The sequence below is a fragment of the Mycteria americana genome, chromosome 6 (assembly GCF_035582795.1).
Source record: "Mycteria americana isolate JAX WOST 10 ecotype Jacksonville Zoo and Gardens chromosome 6, USCA_MyAme_1.0, whole genome shotgun sequence".
NCBI lineage: Eukaryota > Metazoa > Chordata > Aves > Ciconiiformes > Ciconiidae > Mycteria > Mycteria americana.
The window spans coordinates 32013382-32036378 of NC_134370.1; the positions used below are offsets into that span (position 1 = coordinate 32013382).

Genomic DNA, 22997 nt, shown 5'->3' on the forward strand with positions numbered 1-22997 from the left:
CACAAAGGTGACGTGGCAGAAGAGTATCAGCAGTTATGTGGTATTCTACCCCTGTGAAAGTTAAAATACTATATTATTATTCACAAATTTCTGGTTCAGATATGTGCAAAAATTATATCTTAATATAGATATCAAGGGCGGGTAAGTGGATTCCCTATTTTTGGACCACATTATGAAGCAGCACAAGTCAAAACAGGAAATTTATTACATGATAATCCTCAGGGTCTCTCTGTTCTTCCTTCAGAGATATCACTGTACCTCATATAGTGATATGTAAACTAGCTTTAATAACTCACTTGCTCAGACACCAGCTGGAGTCAGGGCATGTGTTACAGTGCAGGTTATCTGTCCAAGGAAATTTTCAGACTCTCTCAAGTTAGTACGGCTCCCACTGAAAAGGAAATTTTCAGGACTCTCTCAAGCTAGTACGGCTCCCACTGAAGTCTGTGCTGCTGCATTTTAACTGTTGCCACTCTGCAAGCTAGCTCAGCTATGCTTACATACATTGCATTCACCTTTCTGCAGTACTGACTTCAAATTTACTAGATTGGATCCTGTATCCCCTTTGCTCACCCCCTCTATACATATTCATAGTATCTCTCTGGACTATTGTGAGCTCCTTGTACCCTAATTTCTTACTTGGAGCCCCTTCTCTGACTGTCATCCTGGCTATTCCCCCTTTCCCTCCTCTGCCCCAACCCAACTATCTAACATGCCAGTTTAGTGAAACTGGCCTTACCTAGCTATTCCCTCTCCTCCAACCCCAGCTTCAGTAAGGGCTTCCCATCTCCTCAATGCTTCATCTTTTCACACTCAACCAGAGGCCCCCAGAGCCCCTACAGTCTGGCTGCTGCAGGTGCTCTCCCTTCTCTGATCCAAGCCTCCCCTCCCTTGCCCACACTGAGACACCCTGTCTCCCACAACCCTGTCCACCCCAGCAACTCGCAGGCTGACCTGGACCACTTCAACTGGCAATCTGGGATCCCCTGTGAATGTGAAGAAGAGATAGCCCCAGCCGTGCTGCTTACCACCATCTCTGCAAAGCCTGTACCCCTGCCTAAGCTGCAGCCCTCCATCTCTGACCATCTCCTAAAATGCTTTATCCTTCACACTGCCAGTGAAGAGGGAGCTTTTAGGGACATTAGGGGGAAGGTGGAGAGGGAGACACACACATATACACACACGCAGATTAGAGGCAAAAGACCTCATGAAATTCTCCTGAGGCATCACAAGCCCTAGCATTTTGTGTCCTCCCAAGGCCTCTGACTTCTTGTTTTGATGTTGATAGTAAGAGATGAGTCCCAGTCAGTGGGTAACACAGAAATCTGCCTAAAGAATATCTTCAATGCAGTTTAGTATATAATATGCTGATATGAATTCTCTTAAATAACAGAGAATAATAAACACCATTTTGTTGAATGACATTCAAAAATTAAAAGGAAATCTAGAATTGTCTCACTGTTATGAAAAGGTATTTAATGAAGTCAAATATGAGTGAAAAAATATTTAACTTCCATGATTACAATTTATTCCTCCAGAGAATATTATGAGCCAGGTCTTTGGATTTTGTAATCAATGGAACCATATTCACACCAGCCCAGCACCGACTGAAAACAGAAAATTTGTTTGCTATAGAAAAAAAAAGGCTTTGCATATAATGTACTAGTGTTTTAGAATAACTCATGCATATAAAAATCTGACCCTGTACCACTCAGATCAGATCACTGCTAAGATCAGTGAGAACTAAGATACCTACTGAATAAATACAGGTCACAGATGTCAAAACTGCCACAGGCAGTTCAGGTTGTTATTTTTGTCCAAGATGTGGACTGCCTGCAGCTAACTTAACTCTCATATTAGAACTCCAAATTTCATTTATTCCTCCCCCAAGCTTTAGATGGTTTTTCATCCCTGAAAATACACACCAATTTTCTTAAAATGGGCATTACCCAGAGGAGGGAAAAGGTGGACAATGCTATGTCATTCCTTGTTCCTCAAAACACAAGGTAAAATAGGGTGCACGTGGCACCAGAATGTGGCCCACAGAATGCATCCTCAGCTTCAGAAATACTAATTCAAAACTGTCAGTACTGCAAGCTGTCAACACACACATCATAATTCTCACTTAAACAAATTAATAAAACTTGAATAGTGATCAGACTTTCCATTTTAACTCTATTTTCTATCAGACAGAAGTGCTGTCTTCAATACAAAAGTCATTGATATTTAAAATTAAAAATTCAAAAGTATTATCAGTACTACAAGTATTGCTCTTTTACAAAAAAAAAAAAGGTTTTATAAATAACTGTTTGAACAACTTGAAAGTTGTTCTTAAAATATTAGAAAAGATCACTGTATGGTTATTCTAATTGTCGGAGCCTATCTACTGTTTTACAATGGCAAATACTACTACAATTCAGGATGTGTTGCATTTAAACTAACAAAAGTAATAAAGAGTATGTGCCTGTGGTGTTGCGCTGCCTTATGAATTTTTAATCACTGTTAATTTAATATAGGAAAAAAAATAAGATGCCCTTTTCCTTAATATGTGGGATAGAGTAGGGAACTTTTGCAAGCTTTCTCCCACCTCCTAGCTGTGCTAGGTGGATGTGTGTCTTCTGTGTTCATCAGTGTGAAGGTCCAGATGTAGATTCCTACCTCCCACTGATATGGGAATTAGAAACCAAAGCAACTTCAAGTATTTTTTTCCACAAGAGGAAAGGAAAACTGGTTTCAAATGAAAAACTGGCCTTTCCCACCAGCTCTATTCCATTCAATGTAAGAGCAATTTGGAGAAAGCCAGTTGTCCTTTTCCATTATGATTTGAAAGTGAACTAATCTACTGTGCAGGTATAAGCCAAGTGCACTAGCAAGGTTGACCCAACATGCTTTTCTCCATCTTACTGGGTTATGGAAGGAGTTAATTCTGTTTCCACTTTATTTTCAAACTAAGTTATGGATCGTCTCCTAGGCTTCCCAGCTACATATGGATTCAAGGCAGACTTCTTATTTGGAAAGAATCTAAAATATTTGATGCTATGAGGTAGCACCACAACATAATGGAATAGCACTCACTTTTCATAGAGGAAACCCTAATCTATTTATTTCCCTTTGAAAGCTATGGCCTTTGGTTCTACAGATTATTGTACATGTGGCACTTACTCATTCTTGTTATGAAAGAAAATGACTTATTACAAAAGGACTTTTCCAGTTGTTCTTAAACACTAGTGTGTGGTCTAAGCAGTAAAACTGCTGTGGGTAGTTCATTTGAAACTGTATTTGTGCATTACTTTTTATATCACAGTTTTTCGTTAATTTCAATATTTCCCCCAACTGTTGCTCTAATAATGGACTAGTTCATTTGTTTTTGACTGTTCATTCAGTAGGTTTTTGTATGAACCTTGCAAAAGCATGTTCTGTATTTATGAAAGAGGTTAAAGTTAAACTTCAGAAGTATCAAATTCCTAGCTTTTACCAAGAGAAATGCTAGCCATGGTTATCAACTTTATAATTGCCCAGTTAGTAATCTGTTTTTCCCCAGCATTACTGACTACCAGCTCTTCTTTTAAACATTGATGGCATGGGCATGCTTCTTGCACAGTGGCTTATCCTTCTTGGAGTAGAATGGCTGACCTTCCAAATTCACATGGCATACCTAGAATTAATAATAAATACAATCAGGAATCATTTTTTTAAAAAAAGGGAAAAAAAAAAGAGAGAGAGAAAGACATGGTTATCAATTTCAACTGTATGTCTCTTCTGCCCACACATTTCTTTGGCAGAAGTGCATCTGATTTCCTGGATCAAAGTGCATGGGTAGTTTTCCTACCCCATGTTCAGGTTAGGCTCTGGTTTGCATCAGCTCTCATCTCTGTACTTTCCTGCCACCACTACCCACTAAGTTCACTAGTTTCTGTTAAAATGAAGTCTGGGCACACTAGGCACACCCTAGGCAGCTTTGGCATGTCCCAGCAGTGCTTGTGTAGACTGTCAAAGGATAGTGGCACACTCAAGCACATGCAGCTAGCTCAGACCTAGATTCTGATCCTCATAACGTATGATTTTACAAAAGCTCTGATTAGGTGCGATGGTACCATTAGATACTCATTCCTGTTATTACTTTGTCTTGGTACAGGTGCTTATGTGATCAAGGAGTGAGTCAGTCAGACAGCCGGTATCACTGAAAACTACTTATTCTTACCAGGTTATGCTTCAACCCATAGAGTTCTCTGCCTGCCTACATAAGTGCCGGTGTTGACATAACAAAGCATGTGAGAATGCATGGCCAAGGCAGGGCAGCCCAGGTTTAGATCAGCTTACACTGCCCTGGAATTGTACAAATATCTACACGGGGTAGTGCAACACCACTTGCAAGGTCAGAGTTGACTAGAACCACTTAAGGAAGTCAACACATCAGAATCTAGGAATAAGAATAAACATTGTCCCTAATGCTTATGGCAGGCTTAAGACCAGTGAATGATAACATCACTGATGTGCTACTGCAAGTGGAACAAAAATCACGTGAAAGGATATGAGGATAGCATATGAGAAATTAAGAGTCATGTGTTTATGTGCATTTGATTTAACTCACTGAAAGAAATAAAGTTAGCTCCTAACAAAAAATGCTGTGAAAACCGCATTAACAAAACTGTCACCTTCACAGAAAATTGGGTTGCTAATTTAAATAAATACATAAGAATGCAGTTAAATGGATAAGTAAAAAAGAACATGAAATATTCAGAGAAAGTGTCTTTTATAAGTGACTAATTAAGTGATCTAATAAGTTAGTTTGTGAAGGAAACTTGCTGTCTTATTATTCCTTTGTATGTTAGAATTTCAAAAAGACTTCAATTTTCACAGGACGCTTGTGTGTCACTCACTTCCATGTACCCTTGAAAAGACCAGTAGCTAGCTTAGCTTTAGATATTTATAAACATTTCTATATTTTCTTCTCTTCAACCTAAATTTTAGAGTTCAACAAACATTAGAAATTGTCACTGCCATTTTTGGTATGGCCAACATACTATTTTTAGCTAATTAGAGGTTCTAGGTATTATTACCTTAGGAATAATATGTCGTAGAGCAGCACAGCTGTATTAGAACCATATGAAAAGTACTGTTTATCATATGGAGTTTACGACTTTGTGTGCAGAGTGTGGGAATACGGCCACACTATATAGCTGTATGCACACCACAGATTGATGAGTTTGACCAACTTCTATGCTAATTACTATTCATTCTCTCGGAACAGAGTCCTTTTTGCAAGTTTCAACAAGCATTCTGCGTGGAAATACAAACTGCACTGCTTTGTAAGTAAGATTATGGCTATACTGTTCAGTATGGTGGTAATTTATTTTAAATCCTTCTTTATCTTTATTTGGTAAACATTGGAAATAATAACAGCAACAGTGCTATGTATTACTGTATGTACTCTCTAAAACTGGATGTTTTATTAGAAAACACTCACTTGTGATGGTCAAATTTAATAATTCTAGTAAAAGTTTACAGAGGAGAAGAGAAATTACTCCCATCCTTCTCCATCTGCAAGTAAAAAATGAAATTCAATCCCTCTGCATCCTTAGGCATATGTTAGTCTTTCAGGTCTTCTGATGTTATTTCACAATTTTTAAGTATGAAGAAATGAGGTAGTATTTGGTATAGAACCTACAGCACAAATGAAGCAGGTATCATGCCAAGTGTGTCCAAGAGCTTCAATGAATTTATCTCCAGCTTCAACAGGAAAATCACAGCCATGGCATTTTGTGCTGAACAAAGCAATATAATCTAAAATAAAACAAAAAGCAAACTTAGAACAAACTCTTAACATAATCATATTAAATCCAAGAGAAATAGAACGTTTCCAGAGGATGAATTTTTGGATTGTTTTTGCTCAGAGTTTCCTACTACTTTCACTGAAACACTCACACTGACATTTGCTTCTCTTCTTTCAATATTTAAATAAAAACTCAGTGCAAAACCCCATGTCAACACGACAGTTGTCATCACAAACAGAGAAAACAAACAAAAAATTCATGAAATGTGAAGTTATGTTTCTCACATTAATTTTAAATTAGCTTTAATGTTTGTGGAAGCTATTCATAAGGACAAATATGGTCATACAAAACACAATCTAATGGCCAGTGAGTGTTACCTTACGGGTGGTATAGAAGCATAGTTTAAGTTTCCATGACTGGATTTATGTTCTTCTGCATTAAGAGAGAATATTATGGAAACGCCATACTGACTGGTTAATACATCTTTACTTTGAATATCAAGTGCAATTTGGAAAGACTTGACATTGAAAAAGATTAGCAGAAATTCTAGAGGCATATGGAATTCAAGAGAGTCATTAGAGGTTATGGCAAACCCTCCAATTTTAAAGGGTAGGTGCCAAGTCAGTCATGCTGTATGGTTTTCATTCTTCACTAAGAGTTACTCTGATTTGTAAAATTTGATTTGCAGAACCGTAAGGAAGGAATCTGCAGAGAGAAGTAGGCCAGAAGCTCATTAAATGGACAAGGCAGGGCTTACAGAGGGAATACCACTTAAACCTTAACCTGCTTCCTGACCATGTCAGGCAACTCATTTTCATGGCAAGCATCATTTATTAAACCATATTACCCTTTCCATTGTTTGGGAAAACCTGGCCTTTTCCTTTCTTAGTTGGCAAGAAGCAGTTCATTTATTGCAGCACTTGGAAAACAAAATCTGCACTACCATGTGTTGCACATCTGAGCAGAGCTATCTTTTCATATATGTTGATCTGTTTTAGGGTGAGGTAGCAGTATCAGAGGTCATAATTAAATCAACTTAGTAGAGAGAATGTGGGCAGCAACCTACACATACTGTATAGAAGTGCTACCAGAACCCTAAAAGAAGAATTTTTCACCCCATAACATGTAGATTACTAGTGAGCAGAATCTACCAGGGAAGGGAGGGGGACAGGGAAAAAAGTGTGGGGAGAGAAATGGAAGGTAAATATCATAATACGTAAGGGAGAGAAATGAGGGACGTAGAGGCAAAAGACCAGCACTCTGCCAGTCTATCATATAAAGTGGAGAAAAATACAGAGAGGGAAATGCTTGTATATGCAGAGAGTGGAAACAAAATCCATGCTGGATAGGTAACTGGTTTTATTTTGTTCATCAGCTGCTTTATTCTTATGTTGCTTCCATGATTCATGTGCTTCCAAGCACATGATTACTGAGCAGAACTGTCCAGTTTGCCATACCTTTCTCACAGTAAGGTTCCCCATCCTCCATGTGAAAGAGGCTATTCCCAAATGGCTTCTTACAAGCAGCACAGACAAAGCAACTTGTGTGCCAAGTCTGTCTTAGGGCATGCATCACTTCCTGTAAAACAAACAAACAAACAAAAATCTCCAGCGGAATAGCATGCCCTGCAACTACCTACTGGAGAAAAATACAAGGCAGATATGCTCTAAATTCTTCCCTTCTGTATCAGCCAATTCCCCTCCTCGAAAGAAGTATGACAGAAATTGGGCTCCTTTGGAAAGAAAGAGGAAACAGGACTGCAAACTTTCTAGAACAATGTATTTGCCAAAATGAAACAACATAGTTCAGCCAGCTGTTTGTATCAACATGCCCAGTCACTGTTGCAGGAGAGATTCCGCACAAAGATTCTGTTTATTTTCTCCTTTGTTTTGACACGACTAGTATGAACTCTTCAATGCAAGAGTATGCTTTGTTAAATAAATTTTAAAGAGTAATTTTCTCTCTAAGACCAAGAAATGCATGTAGTGGATAAGTGATTTGAGTCTGATGTTTCAAAGCAACTTAGATTATGTACTAACTTCTTTAAGCTTCTCACAAGAACACTTCACAAACTAATGTGAAAATCTCCAAAAAAAAAAAAGGTTTAGATTTTAACTTACGTGATTAGTGAAAATGAGTCTGCGTGTCTGTTCCTAGGCCATGTGTTCATCACAAAAAACCAAATTCTGTGCAACTGATGTTCTCTTGAACTGAGTATCCAGGTTTTATCAACTTCTTTCTCCTATCCAGTATGGAGCAATCTCTATTACTTCTTCATTTTACCTTGTCATACAGAAGTCCTCCAAGTCCAAAAGCTGCTGTACTGAGCTCTAATGCATGGTTACCTTCTAATTTGTCAATCTTACTTGTGCCCAAGAAGATGTTCGACAGTGTATCTCTGTCAAACAGTCCAGATTTCAAAGGGCAAGCTGCGTAACTGGTGTAAATTAATTTAACTTTGTTAACTTCAGTGAAACAGGATTGATTTACACCAGCTGAGAATCTAGATCCTATTTTATGTTGCTTCCAATTATATACGTATTCTCTTTTAAAGATTATTTTTAATCTCCATTGGCTATGACAAAAGGGATTGAAGTCCTCTTCCATGCTTTCAATCCAGTGAATAGAAAAAATAGTCTAATCTATGTTTGCCATATATCTCATTAGAGAATCACCATTTGAGATTCATTAACTTCTGTTACTGTTTGCAAAACAACTATCACTGATAAATAGGTTTGGATCCATTTATGAACCTCACTGAACTAAGAAGCAAAAAACAGATTGGGAAATCTTATTAATATAAATAGAGGCAGCTGGCATCTTTGCTATTTTCCTGATGAAAATCCATAATGGGGAACTGATTTGTGCCAGCATTAATTAGGTAAGTTAAGTCAGTACTCTGCTGTAAAATTAATCCTACTGCCGCAGTAGCAAACAAAACTTGGTTGGAGCCAGAGCTTCACCATAGATGTCTGATGCTGCCATCCCTAATTGGCAATTGCAGAGCAAAGCACCTGGTCTGTCAATGCCAACATTTAGACAGATGTCAAAAGGTGACAGCTAAGCAGGGAAAAACCAGTGTGGTACTCCTTGCTTCCTCATTTAAGAAAATCATGTCATATATTCACTATAACTGCATGCATAAATACACTGCTACAATTATCTTATGGTATTCCAACCTCATCACCATCTAAGGTACATGTAGAGCAAATTTACTTGTACCTAAGCATGGGTACATTAAGACAAAAGTGGCATCTGTTTTTGCCTTTCTGGAATTCAGATCTTTGTATTTATTCTGTATTTGCTTAACTATAAGAAGTCAGCAGAATTCCTCTTGGCAGTTGTGTTGCTAGCTACCAGTGAGGTGCAGCAAGAGCAATGGGCCTCTTCCCAAGATCACTGACTTCTCCACTGAAATTTGGACTAAGTGCTGTATAAGAAAAAAACTCCCAGTTCAAGTCTCTTACTATAAATATAAGGAAAAGATAGGTAAAAGTAACATAGTATGTATTGGATAGCAAAGAACTATCCAGAAAGTGTTACTTTACACCCAGTGAGATGGTAATTAGATTACATATTCTGCCTATGAGTTGAATAAGGTACAAAAATATCCAAGATTTCGGATAGATAAAAATTATTATAAAATTATGTTTCTCATTCTGAAATAATCAACAGGCTGGGAAATTATTATTAAAAAGGGGGAAATAATTAAATATCTACATTCATTGCTTACAGTCCAAACTATTTCACTATTTCAGTGAACCACGCAGTGGGAGAAACTGTTAATGTTGTTCTCTTACCCCCATGATCTTAGTGTGGCATCTTGCACAGGTTGGTGCAAAGAACTGTTCATAACAGCGCTCACAGTACACACTATTCTGCTCTTCCACAAAGCACATATCAGCCAAGGATGTCTTGCAGTAAGCACAATTGAATTCTTCTGGGTGCCAAGAGCGACCCATGGCCACCAGGAAAGGACCCCTGTAAACAATTGTAATTATCTTATTTGTATTGCAAAAAGATTGAATGGCCCTGGTTACAAACCCACTTTGTTAGACACCACATACATGTATAACAAGCATTCTACTTGAACTGTGAAAGTGCATATTAAAATAAGATCCAGAAGCCTGAAGAGAAATGGTCTTTTTCAAGATCATTACTCAACCACTTTGCCAATTGGTTAAAATATGTCATTATTGTTTAGTCGTATACATTGGATTTACAGACAACTGTTGAAAAAATCATCAGTTGTTTGCATATCTGCATAGCTATAAGTGGTCTTTGTAAACAGCTGCAAAGACAACAGGAAAAGGCCGAGGGCTGTAACACAGAAGATAATGCTACTATTTGAAAGCATGAAAAAGCAGGTAAATTTCCAAACCTACACCCCCACACCTCACAATAGCTCCTAAAGTCTCCTGCCTTCTTTTCATCTGAGCACTGCATGCAGCATGTTCTAGAAATGTCAGACTATCAGATGACAACTTGCTGTTTGATTATATGGAAGACACATTAAATTTGTTTTGGTGATTTACTCTTGATTGATATAGTGATTATTATTGGAGTCTTTCAATTTCGGAATATATAAAGGGCAATAACCAGTAGATCCACATCACCAAACTAGCTCCTTTTAGTGTGGGAGACTGTCATTAAACATGGATTACTTAAAGTTGGTTAGCAGTCCACAGGGTAACAATGGGAACCGGTCCAGCAGAATGAACTGGGAGCGCAGAAGGGAGAGGCATGCTATGAATCACTGGTAATAGAGTGTAGGCATTATCTTTCTCCAGACACAAAAGCAACAATTACATTTGGCTGCTGTTCCAAAATGATGTCTTGTTCCTTTTCTCTCCATAATTCCCCCCCACCTTCCCAACTCTCCCAATGAATTGTATGTACCTCCTTCAAGGGGTACCTTAGGACCAGAAACTTTTTTAAAAAACAAACAGTGATTTGCCATAGCATCCATGAAACAAACAATTAGCATGTATAACTTTGCAGTGATAAAAAGTGAACCACACAATAGCAAAATGAGCTCTGGAAATGTTAAATTAATGAAGCAGACAACAGACATCCCTGCTGGGTAATTTAACTGAGTCTTAGGCTCTGGTACTGTATATTAATGTACAATAACCAGTCTCTCTGATATTTTTTTTCTGCTTCATCCCTCTTCAAAACCTCATGACCTTACCGAATTATGCTGTTACAGTGCCCACAGAGAGGAGTTCGGCTGCTGGCTGGAAAACGCTCAGCCCTCTGAACTGTTCCCCGGGCTATTGCAGGAGCCTGGGAAGAAGTTGACACTGGAGATGGGTAAGCAGAAGTTGAGGCAGGAGATGGTACGGGAGCACCCCTTGGTAGGATGTGCTTTGTGACAGTGGTGGTGGTTTTTCCAGGTGCAAATTTCTGGGAAAAGGAGTCATCTGTTACCCAGGGAGGGCGACTTGCAGGCTCAGTGCTGGCAGGGGCGTAGGAATGAACTGGTGCTGGCGCTGTTTTAAGTAACCCAAAAGAAACCAAGAAGTATTTTAAAGTCTTTTCTTCTGATGGCAAAACAGCAACACGTACCAAAGGGTAGTCCACGACACACAAAAAAATAAAAGCTTCAGATGACACTTAATTATGGTCTGTCCCATTATTGCTCATTAATTCTGGACAGAAGCCAAGGATACCAGCACAATCACTGGCTTTTAATCCACATGCATTACAGAAGTCATTGCCTACTGGCTTTTACAGGTTTTATGGAGACCATTTTCAAGGGCATCTCTTCATTTTCTAGTAGGAATGGATATGACAATTCTGTGATAATTTCAAACACTGCCATATAATCTGTTTAAGATAGGTTAAAAATAGAAAGGCCAGATCATGTAATAAAGTTTTAGATGGGATTCCCCATAATTTCAATAAGAAGTTATGCTTACATTTTGATCTCATTATATTCATTAAAATGCAGTGTTTTCCACAGATGTCACTGTTACCTATCATTTATAGGTTTTACTCCTAGGTTTCTGAAGAAGAACAGGCTCACACAGGGAACACAGAGATAGAGAGCACTGGAAGCAATACTGAGGGAGCCAATTCAGCTCACATGACCAGCAAGACAAAGCCAACAGCACTTAGAGGAAGGCCAGACTTGTGGTTATGACTGATCTCAGTTCAGTTCTTGGCTCTGCCACAGACTTCCTGTATAACTTCGAGCAAAGCGTAGTATCTCTGTGCCTCAGTTCCCGTGTATAAAACAGAAATATTATACTTCCTTTCTTCCACCCTTTGACTGTCACATAAAATCTTCAGTGCAGACTGCCTCTGTGTTTGTATGCACCAGGCTCTAATCTTGGGTGGAGCTTTAGCACATAAAAATAAGCAGAAGCTAGAGCCTGCACATACCGACAAGTTTTCCCATTGCCCTCCTCTTTTCAAAATGTCAGATCTTGCATTGTGTAGGACTGAAGTCACTGGCCAAGAAACTGCCTCACTTTGCCAAGTACAGGAGCACTAAAAGCAGTTTTTCCTTTGCAAGGAAAACAAAGAAGTGAATGATTGTTGGTTTGTGTGAGGAGGAACAGAAGCTTGGAGAGTTGAAGTGTTTTGCCCAAATGAGAGAGCACAGATTTGGGAACAGAAGTCAGTTCTCCTGCAGTCTAGGCAAACACGCTGGGTAGTAGATCCCAGTGCCAATAAAATGATGACCAAACACAACATTTACAGTTTTAAGAGGCTTGCAGGTAGAAAGGTATTTCAACCAAGGAGAGGGTTCCAAATGTAACATAGATCTTTCTGGATAATTAAGTGGTGAGATTATGTTCTACTTAACACTCTTCCCTTAGCCCACACCCTGCCACATAGAATAACATACACTGATTATTGGCAATTGCAGGTGCTTAAATCGCATATATATCAATCCACTGTGATCACCCAGTGATCTCTGATTTTCTTCTTTTTATTGACTTCAGAGCTGAATCTAATGCGTCTTCTTGATAAAACTTTATTATGTTACAGCATCAACAAAGTTTCTGCTTCATAAAACTGTATCCCACCTTAGCTTGAGGCTTCTTTTTTTTTTTTAACTTGGGAATGGTAAACAGTGTTTAAAGATTTCAGAACAGAGAGTTTATATGCAATCTCTCTAAACCCTGGGGCTGTTGCTATTTATGTATTACGGTATTAAGCTAGGCAAAATTAGAAGGCAATATTTCATCTCTAATTGGTGAGTTCAAAAGGCTCCCACCTATGAGGCTCTCTAATTAAATAAGGTGACTTCTAGCTCACTCAGTTTTGTGAAAGGATTCTCCTTCCCCCAAGAGCCAATAATTGTTCATGCAAAGTACAGCAGTGTATCCCACAGTGAGCCTAACAAAATGGTCAGATATTCGAACCCAGAGTTCCAGAAGTGAAGAACAAATGCAGTCCAGGTACCATTTTTAGGATGTCTTTTTCCATGATTGTCTTCAGTAAATTCAGCTTACAACGTCTTAATTTTTCACTTTTTCTTCCTTAATCTCACAATGTTGGTGTTTTCTTTTTCCAGTTTGTTTATTCCAACCGATGTAGACAGGCATATGATTTATCTGGGTTCAGATTAATCTAGACTCCTTTGAAGGATAAACACTGGGAAAGGGTCTTTGTCTTTCGTTCTCTCTACCTTCTGTTTCTTTTTACTCTATCTATCTTTTCTACTTGCCATGGTAAAATAAAGCAGCAAAGTAAATTTTTTTTCCAGTTGCTGAAAGAAGATACCAGGGGAATTATTGCAAAATGACAAATGTTGGGTGTTTGCAACTGATCCAAGTTCTCTTTTCAGCCATTATGATTTAATTTTACAGGCTGGATTTATTACAACATATTTTCCCCCTGTGAACAGGCTGGAATTACTATTGATTTAAAATAGTGTCAATGCAATGTATTAGAAAGGTTTCACTAACTTTGAGATTTTAGCTATTGTTATTAAGAGGGAATTATTATCTTACCTTATAGCTATATCCCTAAGCTTATATGAACAACTCTCTTGTCTTAGTAGCTACTGCCATACAAATTCACCTTGCATGTTTACGTATTTCAAAGTCTTCCAACATATATGCAGCAGATAAAAGGTGCTGTTGGCAAAAAGTACTAAGATTCAGTATATCAGAGAATAGATTCTCAAAATACCAATATTGTATGAGCTGACCCTTAACTGTTCAAAAATCAATACTTTAAATAATTCAGTAATCCAGCCTCTATCACCTTGTTTCTCTCAGCCCTCAGACTCTCTTACAGTAGGAGGGAAAGAATGGGACTATTGTTATCCTGTTATCTCTCTTAACAGCTGTAGGAACAAGCCAATTCTTTGCTTCTGGAGAATTTGGAATCCTCCCTATCAGCTCTTCATTTATAGTCAATGGATATTTTCCCTCCAGAAAAAAAAAGGTGTGTTACCAAAGATTCATTTAATAAAGTAAAGATTCATACGGTCTCAAATGCTTTAGTCTAACATACTAGCTCGCACTGTGAGAACATGTTTCTTTTTCTTTCTTTGTTAGAACACATAATTGTTATCCTTAGTAATAATTTTCCAGTAACAAATGTAATTCATAATCACAACTTATTTGGCTTGTTCTACACTTAGTGGCTGCATCACTGAAGCCCCAAATTTTCCTATATACTGTTCCAATGTATAGTAGATGACAGACAAAGCAGATAATGCAACAAGTCCTTTATAAGAAGACACCATTCTTATTTAGAAGAATTTAAAATGAAAGATGGTATGTAACCTGTTCTTTTAGCCTTGAAGATGCTTAGGCTTCAGTGAAAAGTTCATTGAAGTCTGTGGGAATCCTTCTACCAATTTCTAAAGGAGCGGATCAGGCCTTTACACTTGAGCACTTTTAAATACATGAATAGTCCTGTTTGGACTTATGGATTTAAAAGGAAAGATCTGCTTTCTTACTTTTAGGTATCATGTTACATCGTAGTATAAAACTGGCGTTTGGGTTGCTTGGAATATATGAAAGCACTATTCTACTCTGGGAAAGCCTGTAAGAAAGGAATACGCAAGTATTTTCCGCCATCTAGTGGACCTTGTTCAGAAAAGAAATCTATGCTCCTTTTAAAAACGGGTTATGAAATCTACAGGACAGAGAAAGGAAAAGATTACGGAGTTCACAGCTTTCCCTATAGGAAGAAAACAAAGCAGCAGAAAATTCCTACCGGAGTCAGGTTAGTCAAAGTGGTACTCTTTCTTTGCTTTAAAGTGTAGATTTACTGATTACTCCTGAGACAGATACTCAACAATACAGTTTCATTTTGAGATTGGTTTCAGTTTAACCAAATTTAGCCCCATTATTTTTTTCAATCTGAGACAGATTAAAATAGTCTCATAAACCCTCAGTGATTGATTCAGGTTTCTGGATATTGCATATATGAGGCTGTTGGTGGGTGTTTTAATCTGGAAGTCGCTGGCCCACATTTTTAAGGGAAGCAAGACATCTCATTCCCATTAACACTGAGGGCTAGCATAAAGGCATTCCTCTTCTAAATTCTGCATTGCAAATCCTTATAGTAATCTCCACTATTTCGGCCCTTGCACACAGTGGATTTACAAAAATAGAAGTCTAAGAAATTATTTACTAAAGTGAGAGTACAGTTATTGCAAAAGCCTGAGGTTGCACTTAGATTGGAAGAAAAAGATGGATTTTGTGATCTCGTATGTCATCAGTTGAGAACAGCTGGTCCTCTCAGATTGAGGCTGCATTTTACACTGCAGGACAGAATTTATATGCATTGACAAAGTTGGGTGAGGAAGTTTTCTAACTGTCTTGACAGTTTGTTTCAAAGTACTATTGATCTTTCCCATCTGTCACAGGAAATGCTGTTTCCTCCATTGCTTCCCAAGTGACAATTTCCTGTTTGCTCAGGACTGCAACTGCAACTGTCTTTAGGGCCAGCTCATGTTCCAAAACCAGTATGAAGTGCTACTACATCAAATATATACAACTTTTAAAAGGTATCAAAACAAAAAACTTCAATAAAATATCTTTCTTTAATCTCTTTTGTGCCTGAGTCACTTTGGGGTTCAATTATGGAGGTATTTTAGAATCCTTTATTGTATATCTCAAACTCCTAAACAATACGGGGAGACTTACTGTTTGTTCCTCTGCCAACTTTAATGCTATTTGAATTTTGTCTTTGTGATATATCACATTACATATTATTCTGAATTTTCTCTTGTGCTCTAGAGTACATTATATCCTTGCGATGCCTGCAAAATAAGAATTTCCCCCACACAGGTAGATGATATATACAAGTTGAAGTAAGTTCATTGTATACATAGTGACACAGAACATAGTTTCCATACTGTGTATTTTAAACCTTTATGGGGAGGCAATGGGGCTCAAAACCAGAAATATAAGGAATTGCAAAGAAGATGCCCATCACAGGAGAAAGCAAAAGCATTGTCTCTTATTCTGAGTCTCATTCAACAGCCACCTTTTTCTTTGACAGATACAGCTACTAATTGGATATAGCTACTAATTTATTTCTGTGGCAGGTTTGTATATTGAGAACCAGAGTTTATACTTCATAGAATCATAGAACAGAATCATAGAATCATTAAGGTTGGAAAAGACCTCTAGGATCATCTAGTCCAGCCGTCAACCCAACACCTCCATGCCTACTAAACCACGTCCTGAAGTGCCACGTCTACACGTTTTTTGAACTCCTCCAGGGATGGTGACTCCACCACCTCTCTGGGCAGCCTGTTCCAATGCCTGACCACCCTTTCAGTAAAGAAATTTTTCCTAATATCCAATCTAAACCTCTCTTGGTGCAACTTGAGGTCATTTCCTCTTGTCCTATCGCTAGTTACTTGGGAGAAGAGACCAACACCCAAAATGACTTTCCGACTTCCCCCAAATGAGCATGGGGCTTAGTATCAATCAGTGTATTTAGGAGATATTTTGACTTGCCACAGTTTGCTCTGTTCTCCATTATGGAAATAAATCCTCTGTCTTCATCTTTTCTTTTTTTTGCAAGACAAAAATAATAACATTTGCCTTCAGTGAGAACATGGTATATGCTGACACACTTAACCAAAAGCAATTGAGGAGAAGCTGAAACCTTTATTGATTTTGAGACCCTTAAAAAGCTCATGACAGTTCTGAGCTGCCTTTTTCCACCTTTATGTCTCAAATACAAAGATCAATCAACTGATCTGTCTGTCTGCTTTATGTCTAAGTTTGCACTGGTTTCATTTCAGTAGATCCAGAGATAGAGCATTATGGAAGACAGAGTTTAAGATTGTTAGAATTCTTGGCCTCTTCATATTTACTTGACTGTCAAGATATAAATCAACTTTTTAATTCTCTTGCTAAGATCAGAACAAGCTTAATTTGAAACAGAACTGCATTTAGACTTATATTGCTGCCTCATTTAATTTGTTAATTTTGAAGGTTCACATTTTGGTCATCAATGGTTTTAGAAGTTCACTCCATTTGTAGCACATTAATACAAAGGGAATTTAAATAACATCAAGGAGCATATTTTCCACATGAATGAATAATCAAATATATTCCTTCAGTAATTGGAGCTGTGGGAAGTGGAAGCATAGCATTACGAAGAACTTTAATAGGTCATTCTTTATTTCAAATATAAGCCGGAGTTAGAGAAGTTCAATATATGGCCTTATCTATTTTGCAAATATATCCTACTCAAGCTGCCTTCACTTATCTTCTTCCTGAGCTCTGCATTCTTAAGCTATTTCATCAATTCTGAAGTGTCGCTGGGCTCCTAATTGGGCATGCTGGGTTATTTTCCAAATGTATTTTTTTCGAAAAGTCAGGCTACACATATTTTTATTACCAGTATTTCCCTTGCTTTTATTCTTCTTCCTCCTTTTGTTCCACTTTTTCACTCTAAAGCAGAATACAAATACAACATAATCCTCGATCTTCAGATAATCTGAAGCAAAACTAGCAACTAGCAGCATTTGGTTCCAGGTATATGAATCTTTCCCGATATGTGTGTGTCCTATTGCAAAATGTGCATTCGTTGTATTTTCTTTTTCTAAAAGAAGTGCACGTGCGTTTATTTTCTGAATCCTTTCACTACTTTGTTCTGAATCCTTTCATTACTTTGAAGTGACCTTACCTGGCTGGTAGACAGAGGGCTTTATGCTGGCAGTAGTAACAACTCTCGGTTTTGAAGTAGCAGAAGCTGCAGGACTTTCGCCGTAGCTTCCAGAAACTGGCATTGGTGTATATGACTGGCTTGTGTTTCTAAAAGCAAAATGAAGGCATGAGCAACTGTAATAAACAGCAAAAGTTACTGATTATGAAATAACAGATCTGGCAGCTTCCAAAGCACTCTGAGAGGAACTGTCCTTGAGAGCTACAGAGAGAATACTGTGAGATTCATTAGTCTTTATCATTGCTAAGAAAGGCTTGGACAATTCTTTGGAACGAAAAATTAGCCGAGTAAGGATTTTAAATAATGCCAAGTTGCTCCTGTTGTCACAGAAAACAGCTTACTGAAGGAATACGACAAACTTATTAAAAGAACTCTCAGTTTAACAAGGGATCAGACTTCAGGAACATGCATACAAAGTTTGGGGTTTCTGCGCCTCTATAAACAAACAGGCCTGTCCTTGTCTAAGATAAATCAATGAGGGATATCTCGTTGACTTAAAAAGATACTGGCTCAGCACAATTACTACTCCTACTGTACTGCTACAAATACTAAGTACTGTTTATAAGCATTGTACTCTTTTCAAAAAGATTGTAGTGACTTTTAAAAAACATTTCTGAAACGAACTCTTTTCCCTATTTAGACTGAAACCGCAATTTTCGTTAATTTTTCTAATGTTCAGATTCAGCTAACCCAAAAGCATGTGATATGCAATATTGTGATGCAATTTCTGCATTCCTAGATTAAAAACATTTGCTCAGGATTCCAAACATCAATAAGAAATAATTTTCTCTGTTTTATTGCTTGGGTGGTGATTCTCAGTTTGATTATAGTAACACATTGAAATATATGCCTCTTCTCTTTGCCTGTCACTTAGGATGATTCTATTGGTAGTGACTTTGCTTCTTAGACCACTAAAAGAGCATTACAAACAAAGCAAGCAGGAGAGAATAAAGAAGTACAAGGAAGGGAAGCAACAGATACCAAGATGCGTGCAGTAATAAAAACCATTCACTATTGAACATCATTCTTACTCACCCTGATAACATAGTTTTACTTTCTTTTTCCCTTCAGTTTCACTACCTGTATAAACCAGATCCCTATACATTTGTGCTGACAGTTCAAGAGTTATTCCCATAGTGGCTTTGTCTATAGGAAAACATTTGTCAGCATAAGAAAAGAAGCATCCAGCTTTGCCAGACCATTGGCCCATCTTGACTTGTGCTTTCTTTAATAGTGGAAATAGATGCCATCTGGAGAGAACATGTTATAATTTTTACATATGGAAAACCCAGCAAATTCCTTCCAGTACAGGTAAAAAGCATTCTGACAAATGTAAACTTTTGATTTTTAATTTTGAACAAAATAAACCTATCCTCACAACATAGCTTTTTGCTGCTCTGACAGTGCTTATACTATAGATCTAGCTTGCATAGCACTGCTGCCTCAGGCTAATTTATTTTGTCTGTTTAGTTAGACCTAGAACATAGCTATCGCTACAATGACTATAGCTAATTATTTCTGTACCTGGTCTAGAGCTTAGGGCTGGATTTGGGTCCACTATACCATGAGTGAACAGGACTCTCCAAGATAAACTATGTTACTGGGTTTGTATTCACTGGAAGTGCTGTTGTGAACTGTGCTGTGATTTTGTAACTGCCAAAGCTGTTCTAAGCACAGTAAGAATTTTTACTTTCTGTTCTTACCATCTATTTCCTGTTAACACCTCCTCATTTGTAGCGCATAAGAACACACTGTACTCGGGGTCACTGGACAGAGGATCGTTGCTCCCATTGTAGCACAGACAGGAAGATGGCTTCACGTACAGCTTTCAAAATGCCTTTAGCTAAGTACACACTATCGAAAGACTTCTTGTTTAAAAATCTACTATTCAAGGTAAACTAGACAGAAAACCAGCAAAACATACTTACCTTTACAGGATCAGTGATCAATATTTACAATGTGGATTAAAAGATTTTAAATCATGTGTCATACAGCCTTAATCTGAAAATGGCAGACCCTCAGGAAAGCCTACTCCCAGATGTGCAGGTCCATTGGTAGAAAGACTCATTTGAAGCTCTCTTAATGCACAAAATACACAAAGAAGTTCTGAGCCAGATTAGTGATACTTAAACTGTCCATGAAGAAAAATGGTTATTCAAAATTCAAGTGTTTTCCAAAGTTAATAGCATGATAAAACCATGCCACTAGACTTCCTTGTATGTTCAGGGAGATGAAGCTGAAAAAACCAAGAACAACACACACACAAAAAATTGTATTCATAGTACCAAAATCATTGCAAAATTAAAAGAAGTCAACTACTGAACTCTTTTGCAAGTGTATGATGCATATTAAATACAGTAAGGAAGATAAAAAGGCTTGTCAAAGAGAAATAAAGTATTACACTATATCATTAAGGATTTTAGTGAAGTTAAAAGATTTATCAGAATTTCTGCTGAAGAAAAGGAAATAGCATGTGATTAAATAAAAAGAAAAAAGAAAAAAAAGAAAAAAGAAAAAAGAAAGAAAAAAGAAAGAATAAGAAGATGTCCTAAGGATCAAAGATGCTTTAATGGAACAGGAAGCAATGGCATTTCAAAAAGCAGTGAAAGCACCCTTACTGAATTTATCTGTAGCAGCCAATGGCATGTGACAGGCAGCGAATTAAATACTGGCTCTGAAAACTATTAGTTGTCAGAAAAAGAAAGAGTAAATATTTCTAAGCAGATCATTTTTATGTTAATACTTCACTAGATGCCTATGAGCAGCAATAAACTGGTTTGTTAAGTGCTTTTAAGGTAGAGTAGCTGCACAAAACATTTTTATACCTCTTCTTTGACTGGTAGCTGATGGAGGTGGAAGAATGCCGGTTGAAACTAAAATGAGACAAAAGTTGTATTTGAAAAAAAAACCAAGAAAATTGGGATATCTTGTCCTACAGTGAATTTCCTTATGAATAAGAGGTGCTCTTAAGTGCTAAAGTAAACAACACATACATATTTATAATCATATAAGATCAGTATTACATTACATTTTGCTTATCTTATTTAAGCTAGGAATCATAGTGAAACCTGAATAATGGTAACATAAATAAATGAGCTGAGTATATTGCTCCATAAGTCACTCTCATCCAGTTTTGCTCATTCTTTAGTTGTGGAATTCTAATTCAACAACTGGACTGTTTGCTTTGACATTCACCATTTATTTGTATTAGCACAGAAAAATAAGCATGAGTTTCTTTTTGTCAGTGTCATAAGCTTAAGTTGCATCAAATCTCAAAAGCAAACCTTGAATGAACCAAAGTCCAAAGATCAGCTAAGTTTCCTAGCTTATGAGGCAACTAGGACAACCCCACAGAAAGGACAGGCTGGACGTAGTTGAAGCAACAACGTCAAGCCACCACATTCAACTTTTCCCTTGCAGTACCATTCTATTGTTCATTTACTAAACAGAGTCTTAGGTGAACAGGTAGTTGTTTTTTTTTTTTTCTTGGGGAAGCAGCATCATTTCAGAACATAAATGATTCATTTATGCAAATACAGAAAGTACTTTAAAGCCTGCACAATGTATGATCGGAGAAGCAAGAGGATTCAGAATGAACCCAGCTCCTGTCTGAATGCAGAGCAGTGCAGGGCTACATGGCAACAATCACATCCCACAGGAGCACAGCCCACATTTGCCAGAATTACCAGAAGCCTATCATAGTTATTCTCCCAGCTTCTGGAGAAGAGTTTTTCTTCCCTTTACCACAGACACAGTGCTTGGATTAAAATCCTAGGATCACAGAAGCTACACCTTCCTTTTAGAACCACAATTGTAACTCTTCCCATTGTTTCTCCTGTTTTTGTATTCCCAGAGTGCTGTCTCACTGGTTGCCCTGCTTTTACCCTCCAGATGGAATAACCAATTGCATAAAGAGCTTCCTAGCTTATTTAAAACACTCCTGATATGCTTTCTTCTTTGTAAGTAAAATTGTTAAGTGAAAAAGTAAGATCAACATTGCAGATTTAAAAGTAAAAGTAACGTGATCAGTTAAGGATTAATGACTTCTTTCAAACATTCCTCTTTAGGAACATTATAAAGATTTTACTCATGTTAGATGTTATGCACACAGCCTTTGCTCACAAAAGCATAATCACTATAGAACTGATCTACCAAATTTTAAAACCAGCTTAAATAGTTAAGGACATTGATCAATAAATCCTCCTGCATTTTCTTGGGGGACCTTTTTAAGGTATCTAGAAGGAAAAAAACCCCAACAAACGCTGGAACAATGGTGGTAAAATCTCAGCCTCATTCTACCTGAGCACGTTGTACAGGATGGGGATACTGTTGTAACGAAGGTCATCCATATTTTATTTTGAACTGAAATTATATGAAATGCTGCAATGCTCCAATGGTATATGTCAAGCTGAAACTGGATTTTTAAGTCCATATTTTGGCATGCTAACGCATTGCTTGATTTCTAAATGAAAACTATCAGAGGCTCAAAAATTTGAAGTATAAATGAATTGAGAAGCCAGTTTTAGTCCCTTATGTTTGAATACACTAGCTATAATACATGACAGTTTTAAAAACAAACATGGAAGTAGTGCACAAACATAAGGAACTTATTTCAGCTGCAACAAAACCCTCAAAAAAAACCCAAAACCCCAAACAAAAAAAACAACCAAAACCCCCAAACTGAGTTTGCTTCTTGTACCTGATTATCAGGGAACCAATTTTTTCCAGGCCCTACAAGTTTCTGAATTGCCTTTAAGTCCCAAGGCTCGCTGAATTACTGAACTTCCAAGAGAGATATTAGCTAAGACAGTAACATTTGCCTGCTGATAACAGCTTGAAGCGTATGTCAGCATGATACCTGTGTCAGCCAGTGGCAAGTAAGATTTTAGGGCAGTAGTGTGTAAAGCTGATATGCTGTAGATCTTATATCTTTGACTTAAATAATTGCCAGGTACGAGCAATAGTGTTTAGTAGCCTGATTAAAGCATTGCTTTCTGAAACGGACAGTTGTTTTTCATAGATTCACAGAATCTTTCAGGTTGGAAGAGACCTCAGGAGGTC

General features: G+C 37.6%; 1 protein-coding gene across 4 annotated transcripts in view; it reads right to left on the reverse strand.

Moving 5' to 3' along the window:
- Positions 1–697: 697 nt before the first annotated feature.
- The window catches only part of LDB3 (LIM domain binding 3), a 135383-nt gene continuing 113083 nt past the window's right edge, over positions 698–22997 (reverse strand). For 3 of the 4 annotated variants that reach the window (XM_075505248.1, XM_075505247.1, XM_075505246.1), the window contains 6 exons: positions 17898–18025; positions 10966–11266; positions 9575–9755; positions 7232–7352; positions 5669–5784; positions 698–3655 (listed from right to left, as the gene is read on the reverse strand). In XM_075505248.1, coding sequence (XP_075361363.1) covers positions 3566–3655; positions 5669–5784; positions 7232–7352; positions 9575–9755; positions 10966–11266; positions 17898–18025 — 937 coding nt within the window. In that variant the 3' untranslated portion in view covers positions 698–3565. Of the gene's footprint in view, positions 3656–5668; positions 5785–7231; positions 7353–9574; positions 9756–10965; positions 11267–17897; positions 18026–20761; positions 20810–22997 lie in introns of all 4 variants that reach the window. The other variant, XM_075505250.1, reaches the window with a different exon arrangement.